Source organism: Schistocerca gregaria, chromosome 9 (genome assembly GCF_023897955.1).
Source record: "Schistocerca gregaria isolate iqSchGreg1 chromosome 9, iqSchGreg1.2, whole genome shotgun sequence".
NCBI classification, from domain to species: domain Eukaryota; kingdom Metazoa; phylum Arthropoda; class Insecta; order Orthoptera; family Acrididae; genus Schistocerca; species Schistocerca gregaria.
The window spans coordinates 99,052,176-99,069,517 of record NC_064928.1 but is presented as its reverse complement, the minus strand read 5'-3'; the positions used below and the strand labels follow the sequence as shown (position 1 = coordinate 99,069,517).

The following is a 17,342-nucleotide window of genomic DNA, read 5'->3' as shown; positions in this document are numbered from 1 at the left end:
CAAAAAATAAACAAATAGGTACGTATTTATCGGTGAAGGTAGTTTCAGCCAAGGATAAGCAACAAGAAGCTACATTCGCACAGCACACAGCGACACACAAACAGAGTTTCCCAGACTATGCAGTGCACCACTGACGCAATTAAATCGTTGTTTTCAAATACGTTCTAGTACTCTCACAAGGGAACCTCCCCATCGCACCCTCCTCAGATTTAGTTATAAGTTGGCACAGTGGATAGGCCTTGAAAAACTGAACACAGATCAATCGAGAAAACAGAAGTTATGTGGAACTATGAAAAAATAAGCAAAATATACAAACTGAGTAGTCCATGCGCAAGATAGGCAACATCAAGGATAATGTGAGCTCAGGAGCGCCGTGGTCCCCTGGTTAGCGTGAGCAGCTGCGGAACGAAAGATCCTTGGTTCAAGTCTTCCCTCGAGTGAAAAGTTTACTTTCTTTATTTTCGCAAAGTTATGATCTGTCCGTTCGTTCATTGACGTCTCTGTTCACTGTAATAAGTTCAGTGTCTGTGTTTTGCGACCGTACCGCAAAACCGTGCCTTTAGTAGACGAAAGGACGTGGTTCACCAATGGGAAGCGAAAACATTTGATCGCAAGGTCGTAGGTCAACCGATTCCTCCACAGGAAAACACGTCTGATATATTCTATACGAAACTGGTGACGGCATGTGCGTCACATGACGGGAATATGTTGTCGACCCACATAACTTGTACACTTGGCGAATGGGTAAAAAGATTCTTCTACCTTGCCCCATTTTGGTTTCCTTGTGGATGTGATAATCACTCCCAAAAAAGTGATGAAAACATAAGAGTTCGTCACATAAACTGCAACAAATGAATGCAACAGTTTCACAGTCGCACAGTTTTCCCTGTGCTCTGTCAAAACATATGTTTTGTTTCGATGTTTGTTTAGCTGTAGCGTCCCCATACTACGGCGCAGTTACCTCGCATCGGATGGACGGACGGACAGATAATTATTGTCTGAAAATAAAAAATTAAACTTTTCACTCGATGGAAGACTTGAACCAGCTGCTCACGCTAACCATGGGACCACGGCGCTCCTGAGCTCACATAAGATTTGTTGTTGCCTATCTTCCGCATGGACTACTCAGTTTGTATATTTTGCTTATTTTTTTCATAGTTCCACACAACTTCTTCCTGTTTTCTCGATTGATCTGTGTTCAGTTTTTCAAGCCCTATCCAATGTGCCAAATTATAACTGAATCTGAGGGGGGTGCGATGAGGAGGTTCCCTTGTGAGTATACGCGCAGTTCGTGATGTGAAAGTTGACACTGGACACAAAGGATGTAACCGGAACAGCAAGTTATATGCTGTGGTTCTTGTTAACTCTTCAAGACAAAAAAATAAACAAATAGGCAACTACACTCCTGGAAATGGAAAAAAGAGCACATTGACACCGGTGTGTCAGACCCACCATACTTGCTCCGGACACTGCGAGAGGGCTGTACAAGCAGTGATCACACGCACGGTACAGCGGACACACCAGGAACCGCGGTGTTGGCCGTCGAATGGCGCTAGCTGCGCAGCATTTGTGCACCGCCGCCGTCAGTGTCAGCCAGTTTGCCGTGGCATACGGAGCTCCATCGCAGTCTTTAACACTGGTAGCATGCCGCGACAGCGTGGACGTGAACCGTATGTCAAGTTGACGGACTTTGAGCGAGGGCGTATAGTGGGCATGCGGGAGGCCGGGTGGACGTACCGCCGAATTGCTCAACACGTGGGGCGTGAGGTCTCCACAGTACATCGATGTTGTCGCCAGTGGTCGGCGGAAGGTGCACGTGCCCGTCGACCTGGGACCGGACCGCAGCGACGCACGGATGCACGCCAAGACCGTAGGATCCTACGCAGTGCCGTAGGGGACCGCACCGCCACTTCCCAGCAAATTAGGGACACTGTTGCTCCTGGAGTCCGGCGAGGACCATTCGCAACCGTCTCCATGAAGCTGGGCTACGGTCCCGCACACCGTTAGGCCGTCTTCCGCTCACGCCCCAACATCGTGCAGCCCGCCTCCAGTGGTGTCGCGAGAGGCGTGAATGGAGGGACGAATGGAGACGTGTCGTCTTCAGCGATGAGAGTCGCTTCTGCCTTGGTGCCAATGATGGTCGTATGCATGTTTGGCGCCGTGCAGGTGAGCGCCACAATCAGCACTGCATACGACCGAGGCACACAGGGCCAACACCCGGCATCATGGTGTGGGGAGCGATCTCCTACACTGGCCGTACACCTCTGGTGATCGTCGAGGGGACACTGAATAGTGCACGGTACATCCAAACCGTCATCGAACCCATCGTTCTACCATTCCTAGACCGGCAAGGGAACTTGCTGTTCCAACAGGACAATGCACGTCCGCATGTATCCCGTGCCACCCAACGTGCTCTAGAAGGTGTAAGTCAACTACCCTGGCCAGCAAGATCTCCGGATCTGTCCCCCATTGAGCATGTTTGGGACTGGATGAAGCGTCGTCTCACGCGGTCTGCAAGTCCAGCACGAACGCTGGTCCAACTGAGGCGCCAGATGGAAATGGCATGGCAAGCCGTTCCACAGGACTACATCCAGCATCTCTACGATCGTCTCCATGGGAGAATAGCAGCCTGCATTGCTGCGAAAGGTGGATATACACTGTACTAGTGCCGACATTGTGCATGCTCTGTTGCCTGTGTCCATGTGCCTGTGGTTCTGTCAGTGTGATCATGTGATGTATCTGACCCCAGGAATGTGTCAATAAAGTTTCCCCTTCCTGGGACAATGAATTCACGGTGTTCTTATTTCAATTTCCAGGAGTGTACATGAATATTTTTTCGGTGTTGCGATCTTTTTTTCCGTCGGTGGGTCGTACGACTCTTGAGGATGCTGTGCTAGTCCGGTTACATTGGATTACAAGGATGATGCACATCAAATGACTTCGCAATTGCGAATAATGACTACTGTCAGCTGTGGAAAGGAATGACAATGACAGTTGTTGCCGGACCGAGAGTCGAACCTGGATTGCCCGCAAATCGGAAGTGGGACATGGACAGATCTCCAGATGGACTTTGCACCGTAATCGGAATAATACAGGCACTTCAGTATCGTATAAGGATGTGGTGTTTGCTTGGTGCTATAAGGTTGTGGTGCTCACCTGGTACCAGAGGGCTATGAGTATGGTGCCTGTCTTGAGCGTGCAGCCGCAGCAGCAGCTCTTGAACAGCACACCAGTAGACATCTTCGTTCGTTGTCAGTGACTCTCACTCGGTAATTTCTGTGTCCTCGGCGCTTCTGTGCTCGCTGACTCTGAAACAAAAAAAAAAACAGAAGGATCACGTAAATTGCACCTGATAGTGATCAACTACAGAGAAGAACGGCCCCACTTATTTTAGTGTCTACACTGATCGTGAATTAGGGGCTGCTCTCGTTTTTCATTGCAGTGAAGCCAGTCAGCAATTAGACCATTGGACCATTTACAAGGTCCAGTAGCATTGATTTCATCACAAAATGGTTCGAACGACTCGAAGCATTATGGGACTTAACATCTGAGCTCGTCAGTCGCCTAGAACTTAGAACTACTTAAACCTAACTAACCTAAAGACATCACACACTTCCATGCCCGAGGCAGGATTCGAACTTGCGACCGTAGCGGTCGCGCGGTTCCAGACTGAAGCGCCTAGAACCGCTAGACCACACCGGCCGGCAAACGTTGTGATGCCTCGTGTAAGGAGGAGAAATCCGTACCATCACGTTTCCGACTTTAATAAAGGTAGGATTGTAGCCTATCGCGATTGCGGTTTATCGTATGGCGCCATTGCTGTCGAGTTGACAGGCATCTTATCCGCATGGCTGTAACGGATCGTGCAGCCACGTCTAGATCCCTGAATCAACAGATGGGAACGATTGCAAGACAACAACCATCTGCGCGAACAGTTCGACGACGTTTGCAGCAGCATGGACAATCAGCTCGGTGACCATGGCTGCGGTTACCCTTGACGCTGCATCACAGACAGGAGTGCCTGCGATGGTGTACTCAACGACGAACCTGGGTGCGCGAATGGCAAAACATCATTTTTTCGGATGAATCCAGGTTCTGTTTACAGCATCATGATGGTCGCATCCGTGTTTGGCGACATCGCGGTGAACGCACATTGGAGGCGTGTATTCGTCATCGCCATACTGGCGTATCACCTGGCGTGATGGTATGGGGTGCCATTGGTTACGCGTCTCGGTCACCTCTTGTTCGCACTGACGGCACTTTGAAGAGTGGGCGTTACATTTCAGATGTGATACGACCTGTGGCTCTACCCTTCATTCGATCCCTGCGAAACCCTACATTTCAGCAGGATAATGCACGACCGCATGTTGCAGGTCCTGTACGGGCCTTTCTGGATATAGAAAATGTTCGACTGCTGGCCTGGCCAGCACATTCTCCATATCTCTCAGCAACTGAAAACGTCTGCTCAATGGAGCAACTAACTCGACACAATTCGCCAGTCACTACTCGTGATGAACTGTGGTATCGTGTTGAAGCTGCATTGGCAGCTGTACCTGTACACGCCATCCAAGCTCTGTCTGACTGAATGCCCAGGCGTATAAAGGCCGTCATTACGGCCACAGGTGGTTGTTCTGGGTACTGATTTCTCAGGATCTATACACCCAAATTGCGTGAAAATGTAATCACACGTCAGTTATAGTATAATATATTTGTCCATGAATACACGTTTATCATCTGCATTTGTTCTTGGTGTAGCAATTTTAATGGCCAGTAGTGTATATGCGGTCGACATCCGTGCCGGCGCCCACTTAGGAAGAGAAAGGCTTGAGAGGCCAAGGGCATTGCGCTGTGGAGACTGCGTAACAGATGGCAGCACCGTGCTTCGTGGACGAAGAATCGAGGCCGAATACCTTGCCGTCCGAAGTCCGTTGTAGACTGCGAGCTACCCGGTTGATTTCTTTTTCTATTAGCTATTCTTTGTCAAGCCAGACACTACATTTCCCAAATGCCGCTACCTGCTTCCATGACACGAAACACAGTATTTCTTTCAATATAATAAAGAAAGACAATATTTCGTCTGGGTTACTATGTACCGGTATGTTTATTCGAATTACCAATTTGCGGTACCGAGGGAATCAGACTCTCAAATGAGATATTAAAAGTAGATCAGTTTTCGTATTTGAGTAACAATGGTCGAAGGACAGATGATAAAAAATGCAGACTGTCAATAGCAAGAAAAGTGATTCTCAAACAGGGAAATTTGTTTATACAGAGTAAAATTAAGTTCTGTTATATTTTTTTATTTTTGTTATTGTATTCTCCCGTTACTTCTTCCTGGAACAATTCCATATTTAAGGTTGAATAACAAGTACACTGTTTTTATTATGCTGATTTTCGTTTATTTCTAATTAATTATTGGGTTATGAGGCCTTTTTCAGGAAGCAACTGTCTAGCGTCTGCGGTGGACCGTATTTCTTTTAGGTAACCAAACACTGTAAGTGAATGTGCTATCCACTTGCACAGATGTTGTGCACCTGACATTTTCCGCAATGAACAATACTGACCACAATAATTAGAATGCACAATACATTACAGTATTACCGGTTATGTGGTTACTACAGAATTATATGTATGTTTGCTGCACAACATAAATGAAGAGTGCTCAGATGGACAGTATCTCAAATAATGTGAAGACCTTACAAATTTAAGGATTATAAACATATAACCACTAATACTGTAATATCGTGTTTTATTTAATTATTTATTTATTGTTCCGTGGGACCAAATTAAGGAGAAGCCTCCATGGTCATGGAACGAGTCAATACATGAAATTATAACACGATAGAATAAACAGATAAATTGAAATATAAGAAACGTAGTTAGGTGACAATTCGTAAGTTTAAATAAAGAAAATCAACAATGTAACACTGGAATTTGCTTAATTTTTCAGCTATTCCAGGAGCTCCTTGATAGAATAGGAGTGAGCCATGAGGAAACTCTTCAGTTTAGACTTAAAAGTGTTTGTGCTACTGCTAAGATTTTTGAGAACTTGTGGTAGCTTACTGAAAATGGATGCAGCAGAACAGTGCACTCCTTTCTGCACAAAGGTCAGGGAAGTGCATTCCACACGCAGATTTGATTTCTGCCTAGTATTAACTGAGCGAAAGCTGCTAACTCTTGGGAATAAGCTAATACTGCTAACAACAAACGACATTAAAGAAAATATATACTGTGAGGGCAATGTCAGAATTCCCAGACTATTGAATAGGGGTCGACAAGAGGTTCTCAAACTTACACCACATATAGCTCGAACAGCCCGTTTTTGAGCCAATGAAATCCTTTTTGGATCAGAAGAATTACCCCAAAAAATAATACCATATGACATAAGCGTATGAAAATATGCGAAGTAGACCACTTTTCGTGTTGAACTGTCATTTATTTCAGATACTGTTCTAATGGTAAATAAAGCAGCATTTAGTTTCTGCACAAGATCCTGAACATGGGCTTTCCACAGCAGCTTAATACTGTCCATTGCATAAAGTGTAATTCCAACGTTAAGAAACACGTTTGGTGCACTACACTACGAGCAAGTGGATTGTACGTGACTTCGTGGCCTTCCCGGCGCAATAAGTCTTGAAAGGTCCTTCGGGTTTGCTGCCGGACCCTCAAATCAACTCGATTCAATTTTTCGGCGATCCATTTGTTCGCAAATTTCAGGAGAACGGCGTTGCCGCCGCTGCTGCGTCCCGCTGAGAACTGTTCTCAGTTGAATCGGGTTGATTTTGGAATCCGGCAGCATACTCGACGAGACTTTCAAGTGGATTCTGTCTTTGTCTATAATGTTTGGTTACCTACTATAAATAAACAAGAATCAGTAGAATCAAAACAGTATACTTGTTTTCAACCTTAAACATGTATTTGTTCTAGCAAGAAGTAGCGGAAGAACCCATAAAAAAACCACTTTTACTCGATGTAAACAAATTTCTCCTTTACAGAATCAAAAAAAAAAAAAAAATGGTTCAAATGGCTCTGAGCACTATGGGACTCAACTGCTGTGGTCATCAGTCCCCTAAACTTAGAACTACTTAAACCTAACTAACCTAAGGACATCACACACATCCATGCCCGAGGCATGATTCGAACCAGCGACCGTAGCAGTCGCACGGTTCCGGACTGCGGACCTAGAACCGCGATACCACCGCGGCCGGCTTTACAGAATCGTTTTTCTTGATATTGACAGTTTGCACTGTATATTTTCTCTTATTCGGCCATCACACTTATTTTGCTGTTCAAATATGAAAACTCATCTAATAATTTTATTGGCTCATTCTGATTCCCGTAGCTTCGCAAATTAATATAACACCCTTGTGACGCCTAATTTGATAAGAAACATTCGTGTAGTATTTTGAACATAGCTGCACTTCAGCAACTGTTACAGAACAGCAGGTGAATAAGATAGTGAATAAATGGTGTTATTCTATTAACCTTCACCATAGTTTCAACGGATTTATAACGGTCTTCTTCAGAAGTATAAGAAACTAGCTTCTCATTAGCAAACAATCAGTCAGTTGCTAATGTGAAGTGAGTTTGTCCTTCTAAAGAAGACGGGTTTAAATCCGTTGACACCATGGTTAAGGTTTGGATCGCTATCTTATTCACCTGCTGTTCGTGTAGTAACCTTCTACGGACTTGGGCAGCTAAATGAAAAGAATAAAAGTAAAGTAAAATGTTGTTGCTGTTGTTGTTGTGGTCTTCAGTCCTGAGACTGGTTTGATGCAGCTCTCCATGCTACTCTATCCTGTGCAAGCTTTTTCATCTCCCAGTAACTACTGCAACCTACATCCCTCTGAATCTGCTTGGTGTATTCATCTCTTGGTCTCCCTCTACGATTTTTACCCTCCACGCTGCCCTCCAATACTAACTGATGATCGCCTGATGCCTCAGAACATGTCCTACCAACCGATCCCTTCTTCTAGTCAAGCTGTGCCACAAACTACTCTTCTCTCCAATTCTATTCAATACTTCATCATTAGTTATGTGATCTACCCATCTAATCTTCAGCGTTCTTCTGTAGCACCACATTTCGAAAGCTTCTATTCTCTTCTTGTCCACACCATTTCGTCTGAGGATATCGCGCGGTACAAGGGATGTAAGTACCTCGAAAATACCCCGAAAACTCTGACCATCGGTTTGTCAGAAACTGTCGTGTGCCTACGGACCAGACGAAACACGTATTCGCATATTTTGACTCCTCTTCCACTGAACGGAGTTCCTGGAAACTCTGGTGATGAATTTAACGTGCTCTGCTCGTTGCAATGCTTGAGAGATATTAAACGTAGTCGCTGCTGTACATCGCTGCTTGCAGACGCAAAAGAGTGTCTTCAATTTCAGTAGAAACGCCAGCGCTCTGAAAGTCTGGCGTAGGTGGAGAACAAGGAAAGAGCGGCGTCTAATTATTTCCCGGAACTCCTGCGTTTCTGACTGGCGCTTTCCTCTCTGCCGCTCCCCCGAAGGGCCAGATTTCGCAAGCCGCTCTCGGTAGAGGACGAAGGGACGCGTCGACCTGCTAAAAGGCGATAACATCGCTTGTTCACGTTTACAGCCCACCGCAGTCGCGACGCACACAGTCTGAAAATGCACAGTCGGAACTGTATGAGGCGACGGTTCGTCTCCCCCTCAAACCTTAATCTCTGTAGTATAAGCGTGAATTCAGTGATATTAAAAAAACTGCAACTACACCATTCGTTCTTGTTACATTAGCCGCATCTCACCGCTACGCAAGTTAACTGTCAAATAGGCGGTGGCAGGGGTAAAATACAGGGAGCAAAAGGCTATTTACAATTTGTACAGAAACCAGATGGCAGTCATAAGAGTCGAGGGGCATGAAAGGGAAGCAGTGCTTGGGAAGGGAGTGAGACAGGGTTGTAACCTCTCCCCGATGTTATTCTATCTGTAAAGGAAACAAAAGAAAAATTCGGTGTAGGTATTAGAATCCATGGAGAAGAAATAAAAACTTTGAGGTTCGCCGATGACATTGTAATTCTGTCAGAGACAACAAAGGACTTTGAAGAGCAGTTGAACGGACTGGACAGTGTCTTGAAAGGAGGATATAAGATGAACATCAAGAAAAGCAAAACGAGGATAACGGAATGTAGTCGAATTAAGTAGGGTGATGCTGAGGGAATTAGATTATGAAATGAGACACTTAAAGTAGTAAAAGAGTTATGCTATCTGGGAAGCAAAATAACTGATGATGGTCGAAGTAGAGAGGATATAAAATGTAGACTGGCAACGGCAAGGAAAGCGTTTCTGAAGAAGAGAAATTTGCTAACATCGAGTATAGATTTAAGTGTCAGGAGAATAAATTATGATTATTTAAGAAAAATAAAAATTTCCATTAGTTTTTGATCAGACCTCGTATTCAGCAACGGGTATCACAAAAGTTTTATATTGGCTTTAGATGCAAGATTTAAATGATAAGACATTTTCTGCAGCAGACTGGTTGAATATTTGCGACTAAACAAAGTAAATAAACACGCTTAAAATTTTCAAACTCTATCTTCTCGAAAATGGCTGAGAGTTGCGTCTTTCTGTTTACGTATGTTCAAGTGGTGCTACGGAAGAATGCTGACGATTAGATGGGTAGATCGCATAACTAATGAGGAGGTATTGAATAGAATTGGGGAGAAGAGAAATCTGTGGCACAACTTGACAAGAAGAAGGGACCTGTTGGTAGGACATGTTCTGAGGCATCAGGCGATCATCAGTTTAGTATTGGAGGGCAGCGTGGTGGGTAAAAATAGTAGAGGCAGACCAAGAGATGAATACACTAAGCAGATTCAGAAGGATATAGTTTGCAGTAGGTCCTGAGAGATGAAGAAGCTTGCACAGGATAGAGTAGCATGGAGAGCTGCATCAAACCAGTCACAGGACTGAAGACCACAACAACAACAACTTACAATTAAAAATAACCTAAATTGGAACGATCACATAGATAATTTTGTGGGTAGAGCAAACCAACGACTGCGATTCATTCGCAGGACACTTAGAAGTTGCAACAGGTCTACTGAAGAGACTGCTTATACCACGCTTGTCCGCCCCATCCTGGAGTATTGATGTGTTGTGTAGAATCCGCATCAGGTGGGACTGACGGATGACATCGAAAAAGTTCAAAGAAGAGCAGCTCGTTTTGTATTACCACGAAATAGGGGAGATAGTGCCTCAGACATGATAGTGCCAATCATTAAAACAAGGGCGTTTTTCGTTGCGGCGGGATCTTCTCATGAAATTTTAATCACGAGTTTTCCCCTACTTCTTTACCGCACCATGAGCCCACAACGCCACCACACGATAATCAATTTCATGGCTTCCAGTGCTTATAATGTTTCTGCTCGTGTCGATTGCACACTGTTGCTGGGTAAAGTGAGCCCTAGATATGTCAATTCTGATGCGGTATTTTGACCACAGAGGCGGCAGTAGATGTAATGGTACAGGCCTCGCTATAAAAATACGAGAGGTCTTGGCTTGCAACACGATTTGCATCAGGGAGTCCTATGCAGTAATTCTGCAGCTGAAGAACAGCGGCGACGGCCCGCGGTTTCGCCGCAGTTGCAGCGACTCCGAGGAAAGTGAGGTTAGCTGGGTTTCCACAAGTCGCTGGCATTTCCACGGCTGGCGCACAGTAATTTGTGCTGTTAATAGCTGGCGTTGCGCCAGCTTCGGCGCCTTCAGAATTGACTGTCGGTGCGACCTTCCAACAAGTGTCTCGGCGGTAGCCTCCAGATACTGACTCGTATCTCATAGCGTGTTTGTCGTATATAGCGATTGTCGCATGTTTGAAATATCATCTATGAGAACGGCTCGAGCAATTTGTCTGATTTAGTATGTATTCTTGCGTGTGTGTGTGTGTGTGTGTGTGTGTGTGTGTGTGTGTGTGTGTGTGTGTGTGTGTGTGTGCGCTCGTAATTGTCAGGACAAGGTTCGATCCGCGAGGAGTGGCTGCGCGGTTTGAGGAGCCATGTCACGGATTGCGCGGCCCCTCCCGCCGGAGGTTCGAGCCCTCCCTCGGACGTGGGTGAATATGTGTTGTTCTTAGTATAAGTTAGTTTAAATAGTGTGTACGTCTGGGGAAGTCACACACATTTGACAATCTGAAAATTTTTGACAAGGTTCGCACGAAAAAAAATTTTGGAAGCTCCACTGGATAGACGAAAACTGAATGGTATATTTGTATAAAAATCTCGATAAAGAAACGTGACGGTCGGTTTGACAGTTGTGCTGTCACACGTTTTCATATCAACAATAAACTCCGCATTGAATATTGATATTTTGCGAAAAAGAATACAATTTAAAGCGATATTTCAGTGCTATACCGTATAACGCTCCTTTGCGGGCAGGCGTGTCAGTTAGCATCATATTAATTAAAATGGGGGATAAATAGACTTTATTTTGGAAGAATTAAAAATGGAAAAGTAATATGAAACTTTAATAACTGCACAGTATTACTAAGAAGCAATATAATGAAAAGTAATAAAAAGCAAAGTAGCAAAGACCAAGCGGGACAGAAAGATATAGGGGCGCGTTTGTTTTTTAATACATGTAAAAGAACATGTAACACGTTATTGAGCTCTCTACCGTCACTTATCGCGATCGGGCTGGTCGATGAAAAAGTGGTACGCGACTGCGAAATTCGTTAAGCAGGTTATTTAAAGACTCTTCAAGCACGTTTAAAATACATTACGTGTGACGAAGTGATCAGAGACGTTTATTGTAGGGTGGAGTGAAAATGATTCCGACAACATAATTCGAACTTTGTGGTAGCTGCGAAAAATACTCTTGGTAAATTATTATGGCTGTGGAACCCACGAAGGTTGTGCGCAACGTAAAGCTATAGTTTACGTAATTCTGTATTTGATAAAATGGTGAAACGCGTGTGCGCGGAACATTAATAGAATCCTATCCTTGGACGGTTGCCGGGGTAACTGATACAAACAACGCGCCAGCTTAAAAAATAGTTTGCTTATTAACTACCAGATATTAATTAACGGGGACCTAAAATACTAAAAAAGGATAGGATCATCACCTCCAATCCCGATTCATATTTCATATTTAATTAGTGAAAAGAGAAGTGTTAATAAAAAAACTACATTACAATTTTATCCACGATTTTGGCTTCATTACGTAGTCTTGACTACATGATAAACAATATCTGTGGAAGTTGTACACAACGTACCGTCGTAATATTTAGCTAACCAATATTGTGGGACACCAAAAATGTAAACGCATGAAATTTTTCTTACAGAGGATGTATAATGTGTGAGTGCGACGAACTGTATTGAGAAACTGAACATCCATTACGTACTTTCATGTTTATCTGCGAAAATTGCCCTTGTCGGTACATCAGCATAGAGTTCGAATAGAATCGCTGGAACATTCAGATTAATGGAACATCTAAATACGCATAATGCTGGTACCACCAGGATGTGTTCTTTCTCCTCACCCCCGTGGCAGTAGTTGAATTAAGAGTCAGCCGGGAAATACATTTAAATCAATTGACGACCATTGAGCTAGAGTCACGAATTTTCAAACGTCCACTGCCATGTATGAAGGCGAGTGACACCACGAGTGCTAACGTCGATCGAGGGGTGTCGTCGTGATCGTGTTGAATGACATGGAGCGGTTACAACCGGTAATAATCACATCTGTGGTGTGTTGCAAAGATTGAATTGACGTCAGTTAGCCGTACTTTGGTGTGATGTGAACACTGGATTGATTTCAGTTTGTACTTTATTTGTTTGAAAAAAATGCCACCAGGGAAGCGCCGAAATATCAGTTGGCGTACGTGCAACGCAGGCGCCTACATTAGACTAATAACGATGAGCGTAGACAGCGTTTAGAGACAAATGAAACGAAATGAAATGATCGTATGGTATTGTTGGCTCTATTCGGGGGAGTTCGGCCGCCGTATTGCAAGTCCTTTTTAGCTGACGCCACATTGGTGACTTGCGAGCCAATGATGATAAATCGGGAAAGAATTTCTCAAGTGAATCCATTATGACTTCGGAACAGCGCATACAGTCGAGTTTGAGTTGCTCAGTTGGAGATTAGGCACAAAATAGTTTGGAATGTCGACTAAAGAGACGGCTAAACATGTGCTATCGGCGGTGATCATTTCTTTGATGTGTTGCAAAGACTCAATTGATTCCAGTTCGTGGTAATTTGGTGTGTTGCAAACATTCGGTTGGTTTCAGTCCGTGGTTTGTTCCTTTGGAAAAAATGTCACCACTGAGGCGTCGAAATATCTGTCGGCGCACGTACAATGCAAGCCGACTACATAATAGTGGTGTCAATGAGACTGACGAAGAACGTAGACAACGTTTGGAAGGAAATCGAATAGAAATTTCTCGAGCGCTGTCCACGACTCCGGAACAACATAGGGGAGCATTCGAGTACGATTCGCTCAGTTAGAGCTTACGCACGAAATACACTGAAGAGCCAAAATGCTGTGTACTTAGTTCCGCGTAGCCAGCGCGTACACAACTTTCTCACTAGAGCGCTCCCCGCTAATCACAACAGCGCAGGCGCAGCGCTCGTCTGTCTCCGCACTACGAGATGGCGCTGTCTTAGGGACGGACCAAATTCTGCTTCCGCCGATCCGCGTATTAATATGTAACGCAGCCAATGAGATTGCTGTAAACGTAGAACCTTTTCTCCTCGCGGACCACACTCGCGCAGTGATACCTGAAAGCGCCAGGTATTCTAACGAGTGTAGAGACCTCCGATTAGTCAGTGTGCATTTGTATGTACCAGTCTATAGTCAAGTTTCAGTCTGCACCTAATAAGATTATCATATTCCTGTACATAGCCATGAAGATAAATGTATAGACATTTTTGTCAAGTATCAGAGATGTACGTGAGAATACGATTAACGTACCAAGACCAAAGGAACTTCAGATTCTCAATTGTAAACAGCATCCAGAATCAAGTTACGTAATATCTATGTTTTTTATTATTCTAATAAATGTGTGTGAAAATTAATCAAGTTCTGTTTAAAGTTGGTCACTGTCAATCTGCTACTCTAAGCGTGCAAGTGGCATTCCTATCGTCTGACCTAACGGCAGAAGATAAACACGCCACAATAAGACCACGAGACACATTGCTGACACTCGCCTACTTCGTTAGAGCGGCAAGTCAAATAATCTGATGGTGTGTGTACCGAAGGTCTTACAGTACGCACACCACACAAAGAAAGTGGTACACCTGCCTAATATCGTGTAGGGCCTCCGCGAGCACAAAATAGTGCCGCAAACGACATAGTATGGACTCGACTTATGTCTGAAGCAGTAATAGAAGGAACTGACACCATGAATCCTGCAGGGCTGTACATAAAGTCGTAAGAGTACGAGGGGGTGGAGACTTCTTCTGATCGGAGCGTTGCAAACTATCCCAGGTATGCTCAGTAATGTTGACGTCTGGGGAGTTTGGTGCCCAACGGAAGTACTTAAACCCAGAAGAGTGTTCATGGAGTCACTCTGTAGCAATTCTGGACGTATGGCATATTGCATTGTCCTGCTGGAATTGACCTAGTCCTTAGGAATGCACAATGGGCGTGAATGGACACCAGACAGGATGCTTACTTACGTGTCACCCGACAGAGTCGTATCTAGACGTGCCAGGCATCCCCTGCCACTCCAACTACACAAACCCCACTCCACTACAGAGCCCTCCCAGCTTGAACAGTGCCCTGCTGACAAGCTGGGTCCATGGCTTCATGAGGTTGTCTCCATACCAGTACACATCCAATCACTCGATTTGAAACAAGACCTTCCACCAGAGATACTAGTAGACTGGCCTTGCTGTGGAGAAGCTATAGGGTTGGTGTGGCTCCAACATAAACCACGGGGCTGCTGGCAAAACGTGGCGGGATTTCAAATCAGCGGTCTGCCATCCTATGTTTGTATCGTATTTTACCCGCATTTCTAAATTGACTACCAAAATCTTCCAACAAAAATTACTTTTTTATTTGCGAAAAATTATGCCAGAACTACATTTGACCTGGATTTGTTCACAGTACCATTTATAAAATCTAACGAATACATCGAACGCCACTCTGGTGGGCAGTGGGACGAAATTACTATAAACTATCAATTAAAGTAAAATGTCGTTAAAATTCTTTTAAACTGTAAGAGTCGGCTCGTGCCAAAACTTTAAACATTGGATTCGCCGCGTTTTGAGCTCTAGTCACTTATAAAAGAAAATAGGATATGGGAATTATGTCAACTATGGGTGCAAAATTGTCGACTTTAGGAGCAGGTCCATTTTAGAGTATCAATTTTAGGTGCACATCAAATATGTGAAAACAATGTCAAAACTGTTGCGCATTTTTGACATGGTTTTCACATTTTCCGATATACCATTTTTGACTAAGTTACAGTGACCTGAAAATGGGTCTCGGGCCGAAACTAGTCATCAAACGAATAAAAAAAAGCAAAATTTGCAGCTTTGGGATTAAACTAAGTAATTAGTCACCTCACCAGGTCGATCATCTTGCCCCCAGTCTCCCCAAACAGGAAACAAATTTTTTTTCCAGGTTATAATAAAAACTGTATACCACCGTCGCACAGAATCCTATCCCCGATGTTATTCTATTTGTATTTGAGCAAGCAGTACAGGAAACAAAACAAAAGTTCGGAGTAGGTATTAAAATCCATGAAGAAGAAATAAAAACTTTTAGGTTTTCCGGTGACATTGTAATTCTGTCAGAGACCACAAAGGACTTGGAAGAGCAGTTGAACGGCATGGACAGTGTCTTGAAAGGAGGATATAAGATGAACATCAACAAAAGCAAAACGAGGATAATGGAATGTAGTCGACTTAAGTAGGGTGATGCTGAGGGAATTAGATTATGAAATGAGACACTTAAAGAGGTAAAGGAGTTTCGCTATTTGGGGAGCAAAATAACTGATGATGGTCGAAGTAGAGAGGATATAAAATGTAGACTGGCAATGGCAAGGAAAGCGTTTCTGAAGAAGAGAAATTTGCTAACATCGAGTATATATTTAAGTGTCAGGCAGTCGTTTCTGAAAGTATTTGTATGGAGTGTAGCCATGTATGGAAGTGAAACTTAGACGATAAATAGTTTGTAGAAGAAGATAACAGAAGCTTTCGAAATGTGGTGCTACAGAAGAATGCTGAAGATTAGATGGGTAGATCACATAACTAATGAGGAAGTATTGTATAGAATTGTGGAGAAGAGGAGTTTTTGGCACAACTTGACAAGAAGAAGGGACCTGTTGGTAGGACATGTTCTGAGGCATCAAGGGATCACCAATTTAGTTCTGGAGGGCAGCGTGGAGGGTAAAAATCGTTGAGGAAGACCAATACACTAAGCAGATTAGAAGGATGTAGGCTGCAGTAGGTACTGGGAGATGAAGAGGCTTGCACAGGATAGAGTAGCATGGAGAGCTGCATCAAACCAGTCTCAGGACTGAAGACCATAACAACAACAATTGCCAGTTTTCGCACAAAGTAGATATTTTGTCTACCGAACTTGTCCTGATTTTCCTTTTTAGTGAGATGAGACTAAAGTCTGTTCAAGAGATTATGGAGAAATAAAAAGTTGGAGAAGGCTAATCCCACAGCGTTGTTGTTTTCAGTCCTAAGACTGGTTTGAAGCAGCTGTTCATGCTAGTCTATCCTATGCAAGCGTCTACCTTTCTGTGAAACTCTTATACGAACACAAACAACTGGTCAAATTGTTCAAGATGTCTTCTGAGGATCACAAAACAGTGATCAGAATAGACGAAAGAGCAGCTGGCGAACATTAAAGACGCTTCAGTGCACCGACGTTGAATGAAGTTTCCATTGCGGTTGTTGGTGAAAATTTGGTGTCTGGCAACATTCATGTGTCAGAACAAGTGCATTGGTCATGGGAAAAAGAACGGCAGTCGGAATACCTAGACTCCTGCGCACCTTCATTCTGTGCGACGGTCATGTCCTACCAATGGATCCCATTTTCTAGCCAAGCTGTGTCACAAACTCCTCTTCACCCCAATTCTATTCAATACCTTAGTTATGTGATCTACCTATCTAATCTTCAGCATTCTTCTGTAGCACCACATGTCGAAAGCTTATACTCTCTTCTTGTTTAAACTATTTATCGTCCATGTTTCAGTTTCATACAGGGCTACACTCCATACAAATACTTTCAGAAAAGACTTCCCTGACAATTAAATCTATACTCGTTGTTAACAAATACTTCTTCTACAAAAACGCTTTCCTTGCCATTGTCAGTCTACATTTTATATCGTCTCTACTTCGACCATCATCAGGTAATTTGCTCC

The 17,342-nt window shown here is 43.8% G+C and overlaps 1 protein-coding gene across 1 annotated transcript in view; it reads right to left on the bottom strand.

Moving 5' to 3' along the window:
* LOC126292244 (lysosomal-associated transmembrane protein 4B-like) overlaps positions 1–17,342 on the bottom strand; it is a 201,597-nt gene that overhangs the window by 39,328 nt on the left and 144,927 nt on the right. Inside the window, exon 2 of the mRNA XM_049986140.1 lies at positions 3,157–3,308. Within this exon, the coding sequence (XP_049842097.1) occupies positions 3,157–3,240 (84 nt within the window). The 5' untranslated portion in view covers positions 3,241–3,308. The remainder of the gene's footprint in view (positions 1–3,156; positions 3,309–17,342) is intronic.